We start from the raw sequence: 18,407 nt of genomic DNA, 5'->3' as shown, positions 1-18,407 counted from the left end.
CTCCAAGTCCTTTTTTAATTTATCCATAGTTGTCAAATTCTCCATTTGGTGAGCATATTTAACTCTTCTAACTAGAAGGGGGGAAAAGATTTAAAGTAAAATTTGTATCAGAGTTTCTGGTTTAAAATGAGTGGGAGAATAAAATTAATAATAAAAGAGAAAATAGAATGCCTTTTTCCATTTCGCTTTCATAGGATTTATACATGGCTTTACAAGCTTTTTCATTTAAGACTAAGGACATTGAAGATGCCATGACTAACACACTCTTACAAGGAGGTGATCTCCATTCTGCCTTGGATTGGCTCTGTTTAAATCTTTCAGATGGTAAGTAGTATCGTCATAAAATTCTTAACAGTTTCTAGAACCCTTTTGAAATAATTTCAGCATTTGTGACATTTGTATCAAGTTTTAAAATGTTTTCATTGTGTTATAATTACTTATTTTGCAAATGTTCTCACCCTTTTTCATTCTTTACAGTGTATTTTCAGAGGTTGTAGTCCATGCAAGAAGAAATTATATTTTGTGCTTACTTTCAGTTGTCAGTAATCATCTTACAAGGCAATTAATACAACAAATTTTCAAAGTTTGCCTGCCTATAACTTATCTGGCTGGTTTGGGTTCAGAAATTTGGGCCACCTGGCTTTGGATAAATTTGATTTAATGAGGGTTGTAATCTTTGGCAAGAAGCTGGAGTGCAAACGACTGAGTAAGGATCCTGCCATATACAATGACAGGCAACCAAAGAGTTGGGAAAGGTTCAAATCGTTTTATGAAAATTTAGAAGCCTAACACATTGAGTATGAAATAAATGGCCAAAAAGAGGTGGGCTAGCTATCTGATGAGTGTTCCCATTCCTACTTTGACAGTAAAGCCAGGTTCATCATAGGATTTCTATTCTTAGGTGATGAGGGATGGAAGAAAGAAAGGTGCTGTTTGTCTAGGCAAGGTTGATGTGTATGTTTAATGAATGCAGATGCTTGTTTTATGTATCATATGCATGTTTTTTATTCTGATTTTTAAGATGCACTTCCTGAAGGATTCAGTCAAGAATTTGAAGAACAGCAACCTAAAAGTAGGCCAAAATTCCAGTCTCCTCAAATACCAGCCACTGTTTCCCCTCCATTGCAATCTAAAACCAAAAAACAAGAAGATACTAAGATTAAGGTAATTTAAAAATTAAACATTTGAAGTTGTATGAAATCAGAATGAAGCACATGTAACAGTTCATGAGTAGAAATACTAGGTTGCCATAAGATTTTTGCTTATTGAAAAAAAAAAAAAAGATTTTTGCTTATTGAAAATAATTCATTGGTTTGCCAGGCTTCTCTGTCACTGTTTTAGTAATGTTTTGCTGCATAACAAAACACCCAAATATATAGTGGCTTAAACCAGCAATTAACTTCTTTAGATTCTGTAGTCTGGACTGGGCTCAGTTGGTTAGTCCTTCTATTCCATAAGTTATCTTCTTAGGCTGGAATATCCAAAATGGTTTCTTTACTCATAGGACTAGTGCCTCAGCTAGGGGGCTAGCCAGGCATTCCTCTTTCCACGTGGCCAATTCCAAAATACATGTGGAAGGGGATTACAGAAAGGCATGACTACTAGAAGGTGTACTTCACTAGGGCATTACACTTAAATAATCTGCATATCATAAAACCTCTGTGAACGTGGTTAAACCTGGAGAACATTATGCTAAGTGAAATAAGCCAGTCATAGAAAGATAGATACTACATGATTTCACTTATGCAACGTATCCAAAATAGTCAAATTCATAGAAGAGAATAGAATGGTATTTACTGTGAAGGGAGGAGAGGGGGAAGTGGGGAAATGTCTAATTGTTAAAAGTTTCATTTACACAAGATGAATAAGTTCTAGAGATCTGTGTAACATAATGCCTATAGTTAATACAATATTGTGCACTTTAGGGATGCCTGGGTGGCTCAGTGGTTGAGCATCTGTCCTTGGACTCAGGGCATGATCCCAGGCTCTTGGGATCAAGTCCCACATTGGGCTTCCTGCATGGAGCCTGCTTCTCCCTCTGCCTATGTCTCTGCCTCTCTCTCTCTGTGTCTCTCGTGAATAAATAAATAAAATCTTTAAAAAAAAATTTGTACACTGTAAAATATATTCAGAGGATCGATGACATGTTAAGTGTTTTTACTACAGCCACCACTCTTCACTCCCACCAACACACATGAACAAAAGAACAGGGGTTTGGAGTTGATGGATAAGTTTAGTGCCTTGATTGTAGTGATCACGAGTGTATGCATATGTCCAAACTCATCAAAATGATAAGCTTAAATATACGTTACGATAAACTAGTATATAATTGATATATTAATATGCACATTAAATATGTACAATTTTGGGACGCCTGGATGGCTTAGTGGTTGAGCATCTGCCTTAGGCTCTGTGTGATCCTGGAGTCCTGGGATTGAGTCCCATGTCAGGCTCCCTGCATGAAGCCTGCTTCTCCCTCTGCATGTGTCTCTGCCTCTCTCTCTCTCTCTGTGTCTCTCATGAATAAGTAAAAAATCTTTTTAAAAAGACAAAATAAATAAATAAATATGTACACTTTTTAAATATATCAGTTATACCTCGGTAAAGCCTAAAAACAAAAACAAAAATCTGGACAGCATAATTGCCAGAAAACCACTGTTTTAAAGGCATAACGCTACTGTTTAACCATTCTTTTCTTTTTTTGCTTCTTTATATAAACATATTTTTTGGATTTTGCAGGTTTGGGCTTCTTAAAGTAATGTTGAATTCATTTGTCCTTCGTAGAACAGTATGTAATATTATTGAAGCTTATTTGTCTCCTGTTTATGAGTGTAAGAAAAAAATAGTAAAACAAGGACACTTAATGATAGTTTGACACCTTTTTCTAACTTTGGTTTTTTCAGTTATTTGTTTTTCCTTTCAGCCCAAAAAGGAAGAAAAAAATTTGGAAGTAAATATGAAAGAATGGATCTTGCGGTATGCTGAACAGCAGAATGAAGAAGAAAAGAGTGAGAATTCTAAAAGTTTAGAAGAGGAGGAAAAATTTGACCCTGTGAGTTAGAAATTTGTATTAGGCTTCTAGCTGGATAGTCATAGGCAACATATTTAACTTTTCTGTGACTTAGTTTTCACCTTTGTAATTAAAGAAATACCTACCTAAAAGAAAGAAAGAAAGAAAGAAAGAAAGAAAGAAAGAAAGAAAGAAAGAAAGACCGACCTCTAGGAGTTGATATGAAGATAAAACAAAATAAAACTTATAAATAGCAAAATAGCAATGGCACAGAATAACTGCTCAGTAGCTGTTACTTATAGTCCTCCCGTGTTTAAAGAGGTAATCATCAAATATTTTTAAATGATTATCATTTGTAGGGAGGGAGTATGCTAAATTCCTTGCATAATAAAAGGCACATTTCTTTACAGAGGATATCTGTGGACTGGTAAGAAAAAAACCTAGGTATCATAAGAGAAACTAAAAATGTAAGGTTAAATGGAAACATTGTAGGAAGAAAATATTACAATATCTATGTCTGACAGAAGAGTTCTGTCTAGAAATTATAAAGATTTTTTTTTTTTTTTTTTTTTTTTTTATAAAGATGTTTTAAAAGGACAACAGACACTTTATGAAAACAGATGCATGGATGGCCAGTAAACATGTAAAAATAATTTCAAGATCATTAGTCGTCAGAGAAATGAAAACAAAACTTATAATGAGATACTATTTTATATTTATCAAAATGGCTATGATTAAAGAGTTGAGTAATACCAAGTATTGGGAGGGCATGGAGCAACAGGCACACTCAGACATTGATTTTGGGAGTGTAAAATAGTACATCCACTTTGGGAAACTGGCACTTTCTTATGAAGTTAAACATACACTTAACAAATGACCTAACAGTTTCATTCCTACGTATTTATTCAAGAAAAAAGAAAACATGTCCGGGAAAAAAACCTGCATGTAAAATTTCATAGCAGCCTTATATTCCTAATAGCCAAACACTGCAAGCAACTCTCTAAAGCATACTTGAATGAAGGAAGCCAGGCACAAATGAGTACATGTGTAATTATTATATTAAATTCTAGAAAAGTCATTCATGCAAAATCATTCAGTAGTGACAAAAAAGGCAGATCAGTGGTTGCTTGAATCCAGAGGCAGGAAAGGAAACTTTTGGGGATGATGAGGATGTTTTATATCTTTGTTATGATAGTGATTAAACAGATATATACATTTGTCAAACTCATTTACTTGTACACTCACATGGGTGCATTTTATTGTATGTAAATTATACCATAGTAAAATTGATTTAGAAAGAAAAAAGGGAAGTTGCAGAACCCACTTGTGTAAAAGAAAAAAATACATTTATTTGCATTCCTACGTATGCACAGAAAAGATCTGGGAAGATTCGCAAGAAGCTATTATTAATGATTAGGACTGGGGTGCTAGAAAGGGAGGGAGACCTCTTTTTTTAGACTCTTCTATATCCTATAAGCTTTTTTTTAACTATGTGCCTGTATTAAGCTAATACAAACAAAAAGAATTTAGGACAGTACAAGTCTGTGTTGAGGTTCAAACAAGGTCTCTTCTGATTGGAGCATTTGCTTAAGCCTGCAAAGCCGAGGGTGGAACTTGAAGGGTGGATGGGGAGTGCACATGGGCAGGAAAAGGAAGATGGTCCAGATGGGTGAGACAGTATGAACAGGGTACAGAAGTGGAATTGTGTAAGGGGCCTTTGGGTGTTAGACAGTTAATGAGTCTATACAGAGCATAAAACGTAGATGAGTACTGCCAGGTAGGAGTAAACAGGTGAGTTTAGCTGACACCAAAAGATTTTGATGCCTAAAAAATGAATTTGATTTTTCCTCTTATGAAAAATCCCCGAAGCATGGGGGCAGGTGAATTATAAGGAGAATTTGATATTGTAGGTCAGATTTAGTAGTGTTTAGTAAAGGTGGTTTGGAACATTGAATAGCGTTCTAGGTGATTTGGAAAGGATAGGGAAGCCGTTTTGGTAGCTGTTGCACTTCCTCAGGTGTAAAATAATAAGACTCTGAATTGGAAAAGAACAGAAACCTTTAAAGCAAGAATCCAGAGAAACTGTTGATTTACCTAATACAAAGCTTAACAAAACCAAAAACAGATTTGCTGGTGGAGCAATGGTGTTATCAGTGGCAGAGGTAGGACTGCTGAAAGAATGAGTGTCATTTGGGTGACGAAGAGAAGAGAGCTAACCCTTCTACCTGGTAACACTGTATTGTATGTGTTCTACATAGAGTGGTCCCAGAATTCAGCTGCATGTGCAGACTTAGTTTATCTCTTGTTCCTTCATCTTTATAGTTCTGTTTCATAGCAGCATTATGCCCTTATCTTCTCCACCCCATACATTGATGCATCTCACCTGTCCCTTATCAATCTAAGGAAAAAAGCAGAAATTTGAGTTTAACTTAAAACTGTGTCTGTTTGGGATCCCTGGGTGGTGCCGTGGTTTGTCGCCTGCCTTTGGCCTGGGGCGCGATCCTGGAGACCCGGGATCGAATCCCACGTCGGGCTCCCGGTGCATGGAGCCTGCTTCTCCCTCTGCCTGTGTCTCTGCCTCTCTCTCTCTCTCTGTGTGACTATCATAAATAAATAAAAATTAAAAAAAAAAAAAAAAAAACTGTGTCTGTTTGCTCAGCAGAGTCAGATTCTTAAGTTTTACTACTTCCCTTTTCCCCAGAGGCCTTTTTTTTTTTTTAATGTCCCTGACTCTTCTACAAGAAAGAGATTATGGGAAGATAACTTTCAAATGAGTATTATTATCTTATTACCGATACAGTCCTTTAAAAACATGTATTTATAAAATGCATAAAAATAAGATATTTTCCTTTTACAGAAATGAACTCACATTTACTTTTTATTCTGTAGTTTTTAAATTTTATTTAACATGTCACAGAAGTTCTCCATATGGATCACGCTCATTCTTTTACTCTCTCATTTTTTTTCTAGTAGCCAATTAATTTTTTCTGTAGATGTGGTACACACTTGGTTTGCAGTTTTTCTTCTTCAGGCAGTACTGCAGTATTGTTTATATGTACCTGCAAATTTGCACCTTTGTATTATTTCTCTGAGAAAAATTTCTATAAGTAGATGTGCTGGATCAAAGAATGAGATCAGGGATACCTGGGTGGCTCAGCGGTTGGCATCTGCCTTTGGCTCTCGGCGTGATCTCAGGATCGGTGATTGAGTCCTGCATCGGGCTCCTCACAGAGAGCCTGCTTCTCCCTCTGCCTGTGTCTCTGTCTCTCTCTGTGTCTCTCATGAATAAATAGATAAAGTCTTTAAAAAAAAAAAAAGAAAAAACAAAGAATAAGATCAAAAGATCACAGGTGTTTTGTTTTTTTCTTAAGATTGTATTTATTTATGAGAGACACAGAGAGAGAGGCAGAGACATAGGCAGAGGGAGAAGCAGGTTCTATGGGGTGTCCAATGCGGGACTTGATCCCAGGACCTTGGGATCACGACCTGAGCTGAAGGCAGACACTTAACCACTGAGCCACCCATGCACCCCAAAAGATTATAGGTTTTGATGTAATACATTGACAGTTGATTAACTCATTTTGTTCTTTTTTAAATTTCTGTATCATCTTATTTGGAACAGAATGAAAGATACTTGCATCTTGCAGCAAAACTTCTGGATGCAAAGGAGCAAGCAGCTACCTTTAAACTAGAAAAAAACAAGCAAGGCCAAAAAGAGGCTCAAGAAAAAATAAGGAAATTTCAAAGAGGTAAACACTTCCAAATTCTTAGATGTGTAAATGTCTTTTCGTTTTTGCTTTCCTAGCATGGAGATTGCCTCTTTTTAGTTTGTCTAACAGTTTATACATGGGATTGGGAGACTTTCTGTAACAAGCCAAATAAATATTGTAGATTGTACAGGCCATATAGACTCTCTCACAGTTACTGAACTCTGCTGTCACAGAGTTCATGAACAATACATAAGTGAATGGCTGTGGTTTCATAAAACTTTACGGATTCTGAAATGGAAATTTCATATAATTTTCACATGTCATCATATATTTATTTTTTTTCAACTGGTTAAAAATATAAAAATCATTCTTAGCTTAAGAAACAGGTAGTGGGGCTAGATTTGACTGGCAGGCCGTAGTTTGTCAGTGTCTGATGTATATCATAAAATACCATCCTCCTTCAAGAAGGACAGGTGGATATAATTCCATGAGTATTAGTTACTAATAAGGATGTTTTTTCAGACCTTCTACTTCTGTTAAATAATTTCTTTAAAATGTGTGATGTGAAAATAAATTGCCTCCGACTTCTAGCACAAATTTTAAGTAGGAAGTGTTGAGTACCTGGTTACAAGGAAAAAGAAGGAATACTGTCTTTTTTAAAAAACATCTTTGCAAAGTAAACTCATAAAAAAACAAATACAACAAAGCATGATCTTTTTTCTTGGTAGAAATGGAAACTTTAGAAGACCATCCAGTATTCAATCCAGCCATAAAGATTTCACATCAACAGAATGAAAGGAAAAAGCCTCCTGTAGCCACAGAAGAGGAAAAGGCTTTGAACTTTAACTTATTTGAAAAATCTGTAGCTGCTACTGAGGAAGAGAAAGGTAAAATGAAGGGAAAGTGTTTCATGGTGTAAGTAATAAAATGTCAATGAAAATAAAATTGAGAAATGATGTTACTTTGCATTCTAGCAAACTGTATAAGCTGGCAGTAAAGTTAGGCTTCCACATACTTTCTTGGAAAAATAATAATTATGATAACTTTTATAGCATTTTATAATTTAACAGTATCTTGCTTCAGCCTCATCACTTTCCAGTCCATCCTCCAAATTCCTGCCAGAATTCTTTCTGTAACACACATCTGAATGTGAGTTCCCTGTTAAAAACCCTTGATCCAAGCCCTTTATCATCGTATTGAAGACTGCATTCTGCCACAATCTGCCTTTCTGCCATATTCACCCATCTGTGTACTACAGCCATGTGTTATTTTGTGATTTTGCTCATCCTTTTAACTCCCTACTTGGCCAACCTTTCCCTTGCTTCAAGGCTCAACCCAAAACAGCACTTCTGGGGATCCCTGGGTGGCTCAGCGGTTTAGCGCCTGCCTTGGGTCCGGGGCGTGATCCTGGAGTCCCAGGATCGAGTCCCACATCAGGTTCCCTGCATGGAGCCTGCTTCTCCCTCTGCCTGTGTCTCTGCCTCTCTCTCTCTCTGTGTCTCTCATAAATAAATAAACAAAATCTTAAAAAAAAAAAAAGTACCTCTTTTAAGCCACCATGAGTCCTGCCGTGCCACCATGTGTGTAATCTTGCACTTATTTGTGCTAAGTAAATTATTGATATAGTTTATATTTATTTGTAATATAGTCAAGTCCTATACTAAATTGTCAGGTTTTTTTATAAGATTTTATTTATTTATTCACAAGAGACACACAGAGAGGCAGAGACATAGGTAGAGGGAGAAACAGGCTCCTCAAAAAAAAAAAAAAAAGAAACAGGCTCCTCTAGGAGAGCCTGATGCAGGGTCCTGGGATCACACCCTGAGCGAAAGACGCTCAATCACTGAGCTATCCAGGAGTCCCTTCAATCTTTTTGATTATACATTGTTTCATAAATATTTATTGAATCTTTGTTCATAATGTCAATTGCTTTGTGTACAGTTATTAACAAATTAACCTAGTCCTGGCCCCCTTCAAGCATATGGTCTTATAGGGGAGGTAAGCTTCAAATATACATATGTATTTAATTATAAATTGTGATGTGTGCTATCAAAGCAAGACAACTGACTTCTAATGATAGAGATAAGGGGGCTAATGACTTGCTCTGAGATACAACAGATGATTAGGTGTCAGTCCAGTGACATGTTGATGGGAAGGGCCTTCTAGGGACACCTGGGTGGCTCAGTGGTTAAGCTCCTGCCTTCGGCTCAGGGCATGATCCTGGAGTCCCACGTCGGGCTCCCTGCATGGAGCCTGCTTCTCCCTCTGCCTGTCTCTGCCTCTCTCTCTCTGTTTCTCATGAATAAATAAATAAAAGTAAAAAATAAAAATAAAAGGGCCTTCTAAGGAGGGAGATGGTACATTGGCAGTCTAAGGTGGAAAAGAGGGCAGTCCGGATGGCTCAGCGGTTTAGCGCCACCTTCAGCCCAGGATGTGATCCTGGAGACCCGGGATCGAGTCCCACATCGGGCTCCATGCATAGAGCCTGCTTATCCCTCTGCCTATATCTCTGTCTCTCTCTCTCTCTCTCTGTGTCTCTCATGAATAAATAAATAAAATCTTTAAAAATAATAATAATGTGGAAAAGATCTAGAGCAGACAATTCAACAGAACACTCTGACAGAAATATTCTGTATCTGAGTTAGCTAATATGGCAGCTACTAGCTAGATACGAGTACTGGTTGCTTAAAATGTGAATAATGCAACTGAGAAACTGAAAGTTTAATTGTAGTTAATTCAGGTTTGTCCTGTGGCTGTTGGCTACTGTATTAGGCCAGGCAGGCTCAGAGCAGTAGGGGAGGTAGCTGTCTTTCCTCCCTCCCACAGTTAGCTGTGGATGTAGTATAGTGAGCATGGTGGTAGAGTGGTAACAGATAGGCAGAGATGGACCATAGAGAATTTGGAGTTTATTTTAGATGTAATATGAAGCCAATGAAGGTGGTTGTGGTGGTGGCAGCTGTTAAGCAGAGAAATTACGTCTGATTTTTATTTTTTTCCAAGATTACCCTTCCTATGTGGTAGGTAGTTCAGAGTACTCTAAATAATTCATCACATGGATAGTATCATAGATACTATCATACTATCATACTATAGTATCATATCATACTATCCCAAGAAGTTACTCGGGATACTTTATGTTTAACAATTCAGATTTTCCGTGGTTCTATCCAATCAGGGGATTTCTTTACACCACTTGTAGAAGAGCAAGTTTTTCTCCTTTTTTCACTTGTTCTCTTCTAAAAGTCTTTTCCCCAAAATGAGAGGACTTTCATCATTCAAAAGAGATTCTACATTATTGCTTGATAATTTTTAAAGCATCAATCTTTGTCTGTCATTTTAGAGAAAAAGAAAGAACCTCATGATGTAAGAAATTTTGACTATACAGCTCGAAGCTGGACTGGAAAGTCTCCCAAACAATTTCTGATCGATTGGGTCAGGAAGAATCTTCCCAAGAGTCCAAATCCTTCCTTTGAAAAAGTTCCAGTAGGTAGATACTGGAAATGTAGGTATGTTTTTCTAACTGTGAATGAACTCTTAGAAAAATCTCTTTGTTTCTTCTGCGTTAAGTAGACATTCAGGAAGCTTGCTCATTCCACATTTCTGGGTGATAGTGCTGATCATTAATTATCTAGGTTCAGTGTCTTCCGTGGAAATATTATATTTAAATAATTAGATAAACTTAGGTTCAATGTTAATGGAATTCTGACTTGTTTTACTTCATTAATTTCATTTTAAAAATTCTTTGGCTTCTTTGCAGGGTAAGGGTAATCAAGTCTGAAGACGATGTACTGGTAGTGTGCCCTACAATCTTAACAGAAGATGGCATGCAAGCTCAGCACTTGGGAGCAACTCTAGCTCTTTATCGTTTAGTGAAAGGGCAGGTGAGACTTTTTAGACTGAGGTGTTTCAAAAATCATTTGTGGACTATATGTAGCCAACATAAAACTGGATGGGCAGGGGATCCCTGGGTGGCTCAGCAGTTTAACCCTGCCTTCAGCCCAGGGCATCATCCTGGAGTCCCGGGATCGAGTTTTGCATCAGGCTCCCTGCATGGAGCCTGCTTCTCCCTCTGCCTGTGTCTCTGCCTCTCTCTCTCTGTGTGTGTCTCATGAATAAATAAATAAAATCTTAAAAAAAAAAAACTGGATGGGCATATGGAATGTAGTTTTTAATTATGGCCCTTGGTGCCAGTTTTTACTTACTGCTTCTTCAGATTAATCCTCATTTCTGCTTATTTATAATTTTGACTTCTCTCACCCCTAAACATAGCTCAGTTTTTCTGTCCTTAGGGCAGAGGCTCTGAACCGTTTCAGTGGTTCACTTTTGCAAGCTATGCTATTTTATAGGTTAAGAGAAGTAGTACGAGATTGGTTGAAGTAAGGAGAATTTCTAAACAGTTTAATGTCTAAATGTTATCTCTCTTTAATGTTACATTTTCTCTCTGCTTTGAAAATGCAGTTTTCAGTTTAGGTTATATTGGTTGTAAGCTCTCAGGTTAAGGAAAAATTAAAGTATTACTAAAGGAAGCTCTTATTTTCTTGGATTGTTGAATTGTCAACATTTTTTTTTACAATAAACGTGTGTATCTTTTTTCATGGGAAATTGGAACCACTGGAAATTTTAGACCTTGTTGAAGTGGAACTCTAAGCAAGGTTCTTTTCCAGTTTCTGGCAGTAAAAGTTCTTAATGCCTTTATTTCCCTTATTTTGCTAAAAAGGTATCATAAGTTAAGCTTAATTGAGAAAACTGTTGTAGAAATAATTTTATACCACAGAATTAGAATAACTCAGATTGACTCCACTGTAGTTCATTTTAAATACTTTGACTAATAATCTTAAATACCTGCATCTCAGAGGGAGCTTTCTCTCAGAAATGCTTTATGGATCATCTTCATATTTACATAGCACCACTGCAGGAGTAAATAATAAAAATGTATTTAGTAGTTACCTGTGTTCCAGGAATGAGTACTTTTCATGTATTAACTGAAAGTGTACTTCAGAGTATATCTATAAAGGAGATACTAGCCCCCATTTTACAAATGTAGAAACTGAGACAGAGAGGTTATTTGCCCAAGATCACAGAGCTGGTAAGTCTAGAAGCCTGAATATGATAGGCTGTTTATAAATTTGCATATAATAAGCATGTGCATCTTATATTGGAGTAATGACTTACTAGTTTAAGAGACAAATTACATTTTAAAAGGAAGACTAAGTTCTAGCCTATTGAATTTTGGTATCCAGTAGTTAGTAAAAATAACATACTGCTGCTTTTTTTCTGTTATAGTCAGTACATCAGTTACTTCCTCCCACTTACCGAGATGTTTGGCTAGAGTGGAGTGATGCAGAAAAGAAAAAGGAAGAATTAAATAAAATGGAAACCAATAAACCACGTGATCTCTTTATTGCCAAACTTCTGAACAAATTGAAACAGCAGCAGCAACAGCAGCAACAGCATTCTGAAAATAAGAGAGAAAACTCTGAAGATCCTGAGGAATCTTGGGAAAATTTAGTTTCTGATGAAGATTTTTCTGCACTGTCCTTGGAATCAGAAAAAGCAGAAGATTTAGAACCTGTTAGAAACCTGTTTAGAAAGTTGCAAAGCACACCAAAATACCAGAGACTTCTAAAGGAAAGGCAACAGTTACCTGTGTTCAAACATAGGAATTCGATTGTTGAAACTCTTAAAAGGCACCGGGTAGTGGTTGTAGCAGGTGAAACAGGGAGTGGCAAAAGTACTCAAGTACCTCATTTCCTATTGGAAGATTTGCTTCTAAATGAGTGGGGAACAAGTAAGTGTAACATTGTCTGCACCCAGCCCCGAAGAATCTCAGCAGTGAGTTTAGCCACAAGAGTATGTGACGAGTTGGGCTGTGAAAATGGACCTGGAGGAAGGGTAAGATGTTGTTCAACTAGAGTGAGTGATGACATTACTCATGTCACCTTTGCTCTTGGGATCCAAATGGAACCTGTCCCACATAAGAGTTGTGACTTACTGGTTGTGAAGTAGCTGATCTCAGGCACTTTTCCTGTTTTCTTTGATAGATGTCATTAAAGGGTGTTGTGTCACCCTCCTTCATAGTAAAAGGGTTGTTAGTATTTTGGTCATTAAAATTCTCATATCAAGGAAAAAAATATATCCACTTTAATAGCTGAATATTCAAATATGTTACCTGCTAAGGAGAACAAAGAATATAGACAAATAGACATTTGACTGTAGTATCATAAATCTCAAAGTCCTGCAGATCTTTTCTGTGGAATGTAGTCCTGATTTTCATTAATTCTTTTTAGTAAACAGAAGGAAAAAACAATATAGAAGAAAAAACTAGACTGTTCTCAAGCCCTTTATTTTAAAAAAAAGGAAAAGATACTTAAATATCTCTTGTGCATTTTGCCACATAAGCATACCCAAAACTAGCCAAACCTTAATCAGAATGACTGCAAAATATAGAAATAATAAATTGCTTAGAACCAATGACGATGAATTCCAAGTCCTCATTCTTTCTGGAGATGTTGGTCTTTTAACATTTTTGCCTCTGTCTTTAAGACAGGTACCCCTTTATTAAAAATGTTTTATGTAATAGATGGTCTGGGTTTCTCTCATGGAATATAAGAGGAAAAGAGATAGTTTCTATCTTATAAGGAACTCACGTTAAGAAGATTACAGACATGTACACACATAGCAAATAAAAGAATGACTGAAAAGAAAACTAAATGTGGTGGGAATAGAAGGAACTTAAAGATTCCCATCAGGCAACACTGATACATTAAATTTTTTTTTTTTTTAATTTTTTTTTTTTTTAATTTTTATTTATTTATGATAGTCACAGAGAGACAGAGAGAGAGAGAGGCAGAGACATAGGCAGAGGGAGAAGCAGGCTCCATGCACCGGGAGCCTGATGTGGGATTCGATCCCGGGTCTCCAGGATCGCGCCCTGGGCCAAAGGCAGGCGCCAAACCGCTGCGCCACCCAGGGATCCCAACACTGATACAATACCAACTAATGGTGACAGCTTTTATGAAATCTTGTTAGAAAATTTCAGGAACTGCTCTAAATTTTTGCTCTGATTGCTTCAATATTTTGTTCCAAGGTAATTGAATTAGAAAGAATAATGTTGGCACCTGGGTGGCTCAATTGGTTAAGGGTCCAGCTCTTGGTTTCAGCTCAGGTCATGATCTTGAGGTTGTGAGACTGAGCCCCACATCAGGCTCTGTGCTCAGCAGAAAGTTGGCTTGACATTCTGTGTCTCTCCCTGATCCTTTGCCCCTCCCCCCATAAAAAATACGAAAAGAATAGGATAACATGGATGGTATCCAAAGTGGGTGAACAACTTTTATCTCAAGACTTTGAAAGAACAAAAGTATTTCTTGTTTAAAATTAGCAAAACAGGGACTTCTGGGTGGCTCAGTGGTTGAGCATCTGCCTTTGGCTCAGGGCATGATCCCAGGATTCTGTGATTGAGTCCTGCATCGAGCTCCCGGCGTGGAGCCTGCTTCTCCCTCTGCCTGTGTCTCTGCCTCTCTCTCTTTCTCTCTTTCTCTCTCTCTCTCTCTCTCTCTCTCTCCCTCTGTCTTTCATGAATAAATAAATAAAATCTTAATAGATGGATTTACTTAAGATGCTCCTAGGATTAGCACCTGTGCTACATTTCTTAGTGCTTGTTTCCCAGATCACTTGTGAGAATCTAATCTTAACCTTGTGTTCTCCCTTCAGAATTCTTTGTGTGGATATCAGATCCGGATGGAATCTCGAGCTAGTGAATCTACAAGGTTACTGTATTGTACAACAGGGGTTTTGCTAAGGAAACTTCAAGAAGATGGTCTCCTAACTAATGTATCTCATGTTATTGTGGATGAGGTGAGTATATTCTAAAGTTGAGATAAATTCAAAACAATTTCATATTAAAAAGATGCAATTTCAGGGCATCTGGGTGGCTCAGTCAGTTAAGCATCTGCCTTTAGCTCAGGTCATGCAGTGTCCTGGGATCAAGCCCTGTGGCAGGTTCTTTGTTCAGCAGGAACTCGCTTCTCTCTCTCCCTCTGCATGCTGCTCTGCCTGCTTGTGCACACGCTCAATTGCTCTCTGTCAAATAAATAGTAAATAAAATAATTAAAAACATAAAAAATGCTATTTCTAATACTAGCTAACATTTTCTTCATCTTAAATACCAGACGCTTAACATAATTATTTAATTTCCTCTAGCAAATGTGTCTCATGTTAACTGATTTAATACCATATGACAGGGATCCCTGGGTGGCTTAGTGGTTTAGTGCCTGCCTTGGGCCCAGGGTGTGATGGGATCAAGTGCCACATCGGGCTCCCTGCATGGAGCCTGCTTCTCTCTCTGCCTGTGTCTCTGCCTCTCTCTCTTTCTCTCTCTGTCTCTCATGAATAAAGTCTTAAAAAAAATAAACATATATATATATATATGACATTTACAATATGCTAGATGCTATTCTGGTTTTATATATATAAATTTATTTAATCCTCATGCACTCCAGTGAAGTATATATTCTTACCTCTGTTTGACAGTTGTCAAACTGAGGCACAGAGATGTTATAATACCTTGTATAAGTTCACAAAGCCAGTTAGTTCTGAAACTGGGAGTTCAAACCGAGGCTATCTGGCTACAGTCTGTGGTCTAACCAGTACACTGATTCTCAACTACATTTAGTTGTTAAAGGATTTTGATTCTTAAAAAAAAGAGAGAACTCTTCACTTTCTCTCTAGATTTATCCCTCCCTGAATCAAATTTGAATGCACAAATTGAAAATTTAAATAGAAAAGTTTCCCATGGGAATTATTTTAAATGGCACAGTAGCCTAGCATATGTAAACTGATTAGCTTTGTACGTAAGTTTGTCAAGGTGGCTCAGCGGTTGAGCATCTCTGCCTTTGGCTCAGGGCATGATCCTGGGATCGAGTCCCACATCAGGCTCTCTGCGAGGAGCCTGCTTCTCCCTCTGCCTATGTCTCTGCCTCTCTCTCTGTGTGTGTCTCATGAATAAATAAGATCTTTAAAAAAAATTATTTTTATCAAGAAATAAGATATATAGCATTTCCCTTCTTCAAGAAATATTTAAATATTTTTTCCTGATATAAAGTTTTTTGAGTCTGTTAATTCACCAAGTTCAGAAGGTAGTAGTAAAAGTTCACTCACTGATTTTTAATTAATAGAATACATATAGATTATTGGATAATTTTCCCCATTTGGTTAGAAAATAGTACAAACATAGAAAGTTACAAAAATGAAAGTGAAAATTTTTAATCTCATAACCTCGAAAAAAGATCAATGTTAACATTTAATTTGCATATTTTATGCATATGTATTTTGTATGTATGTTTTAAATTTTATTCACATCATTTAGGACACCTGGGTGGCTCAGTGGTTGCGCATCTGCCTTCAGCTCAGGACATGATCCTGGGTCCTGGGATCAAGTCCCACATTGGGCTCCCAGCAGGGAGCCTGCTTTTCCCTCTGTGTCTCTGCTTCTCTCTCTGTGTCTCTCATGAATAAATAAAATCTTTAAAAAAAAAAATTTTTTTCACATCATTCATCTACAAAAACACAATTTTAATAGCTATATAGTACATAATTTGGATGTCCCATAATGTATTTAACTTTTTCCTTTTTTTTTTTCCTTTTTTTTTTTTTAAGATTTTTAACTCTTATGTTTTTAATTCTAGCCATTCTGACAGGTGTGAGGTGATAGCTTGTTGTGATTTTGATTTGTATTTCCTTGATGATTAGTGATGTTGAGCATCTTTTCATGTGTCTGTTGGCCATTTGTATGTCTTATTTGAAAAAAGGTCTATTCACATCCTCCATTTTTAAATTTTGGTTTTTTGGTGTGGAATACTGTAAGTTCTTTATATATTTTGGATATTAACCCTTTACTGGATATATGATTTGCAGATATTTTCTCCCATTCACTAGGTCAACTTTTTGTTTTATTGATGGCTTTTTTCACTGTGCGAAAGCTTTTTATTTTGTTATAGTTCCAGTAGTTTATTTTTGCTTTTATTTCCCTTACCTGAAGAGACATCATCCATAAAAATATTGCTAAGGCCAGTGTCCATGAGATTACTGCCTATGTTTCTTTTAGGAGTTTTATCATCTCACATTTAGAACTTTAATCCATTTTGAGTTTATTCTGTGTATGATGTAGAAACTAGTCCAGTTCCCAACATTATTATTGAAAAGACTGTCTTTTCCCCATTATATATTCTTGCCTTAGGGTAAACTTTAATTTAAAAACCAGACCAACTTCAGGAAGGTATTCCTTCATAGTTTAATATTAGCAGTCTGATTTACTGATCCTGGTCAAACCACCCAAGTAAGAATACCTAGGATTCGTCTGTCTTTCTCCCACATCCCATAAATCCAGTCACCTAGTCCTGTCGATTCTCCTTTTCTTAAATTCATTCATATTTCTCCATATTCAACTAGTATTGCCCTTATAGAGGCTATTTTTTAAGTATTCAAAAACCTCTAATTAAACTTCCTTTCTGTTTTGTTCTCCATTGCATTCTCCACATTATAGTCCATTCTCTTTTTTTAAAAGATTTTATTATTAGAGTACACAAGCAGTGGAGAGGGGCAGAGGAAGAGGCAGAAGCAGACTCCTGACTGAGCACAGACCCCCATTCTGAGCTGATCTCAGGACCCTAAGATCACGACCTGAGCCGAAAGACACTTAACTGACCACCCAGGCACCCTGCCACTTATCTTTTTTACAAAAAATCTCAGACCACATAATTCCCCTGCTTTAAAAAGTTTATTTTAAAGATCTTAAGTAGGGCAGCCCCAGTGGCGCAGCGGTTTAGTGCCGCCTGCAGCCCAGGGCGTGATCCTGGAGACCCGGGATCGAGTCCCACGTCAGGCTCCCTAAATGGAGCCTGCTTCTCCCTCTGCCTGTGTCTCTGCCTCTCTCTCTGTCTCTCTGTGTCTCTCATGAATAAATAAAATCTTTTAAAAAAAAAAAATAAATATTTTAAGTAATCTCTAGTCTTTATGCCCAATATGGGCTTGAACTCAAAACTCTTGAGATCAAAAGTTGCATGCTCCTCTGACTGAGGCAGCCAGGTGCCCCTAAAATGTTTTTGTCACTGCCCCAGCTCATTAGGGCAAAGTCATGGGGTTTTACACAGCAATTTACCGAGTACTTCACCTGCTTTATCTCTTGCCCTGTCCCATGCTGAAGGTATTATGTTTGTTTTTCCAGTCCCTGAAATGTATTGTGATTCCTCTCTTTACCATGATTTTTTAAGATTTTATTTATTTAAAAAAAAAAGATTTTATTTATTCATGAGAGACACACAGAAGCAGAGACATAGGCAGAGGGACAAGCAGTCTCCCTATAGGGAGCCCAATGCGGAACTTGATCCCAGGACCCCGGGATCACGACCTGAGCCAAAGGCAGATGTTCAACCACTGAGCCACCCAGGCACCCCTTTACATGATTTTATACATGACCACTTCCTCGCCCTTTTGCCTCCTGTTCCTCCTCCATCCTTTTTTTCAAACTCAGCCTTCTGTTCTTAGCATTGATGGCAATTTCTCCTAGTATATTTCCTGACCTCCTGAATTAACTACCCTTCATATGTAAATTTAAAACCATACTGTACAGTATACGGATTATAAACTGAAATGGAGAGAACTGTCTTGGTCATTTTTACAGCCCCAGCATC

General features: G+C 37.2%; 1 protein-coding gene and 1 long non-coding RNA gene across 3 annotated transcripts in view; one reads left to right on the top strand and one right to left on the bottom strand.

The window, feature by feature from the left end:
* Positions 1-18,407, top strand: part of DHX29 (DExH-box helicase 29) — a 48,509-nt gene that overhangs the window by 9,841 nt on the left and 20,261 nt on the right. For both annotated transcript variants that reach the window (XR_004813975.2, XM_025448000.3), the window contains exons 4-12: positions 195-324; positions 1,022-1,164; positions 2,924-3,052; positions 6,633-6,759; positions 7,449-7,607; positions 10,061-10,226; positions 10,478-10,601; positions 12,004-12,612; positions 14,431-14,574. Coding sequence is in view for 1 of the 2 variants with exons in the window: in XM_025448000.3 (XP_025303785.1) it covers positions 195-324; positions 1,022-1,164; positions 2,924-3,052; positions 6,633-6,759; positions 7,449-7,607; positions 10,061-10,226; positions 10,478-10,601; positions 12,004-12,612; positions 14,431-14,574 (1,731 nt within the window). In the remaining variant the exon portion in view is untranslated. The remainder of the gene's footprint in view (positions 1-194; positions 325-1,021; positions 1,165-2,923; positions 3,053-6,632; positions 6,760-7,448; positions 7,608-10,060; positions 10,227-10,477; positions 10,602-12,003; positions 12,613-14,430; positions 14,575-18,407) is intronic.
* LOC125753837 (uncharacterized) lies at positions 5,886-11,630 on the bottom strand. The gene is made up of 3 exons (XR_007406492.1): positions 11,563-11,630; positions 6,155-6,310; positions 5,886-6,069 (listed from the first exon to the last, which is right to left on the bottom strand). It is a non-coding gene; the product is annotated as an uncharacterized LOC125753837 (long non-coding RNA).

This window comes from Canis lupus, chromosome 2 (genome assembly GCF_003254725.2).
Source record: "Canis lupus dingo isolate Sandy chromosome 2, ASM325472v2, whole genome shotgun sequence".
NCBI classification, from domain to species: domain Eukaryota; kingdom Metazoa; phylum Chordata; class Mammalia; order Carnivora; family Canidae; genus Canis; species Canis lupus.
Note: the sequence above shows the minus strand (reverse complement) of the source record. Positions and strands in the feature narration are given on the sequence as shown.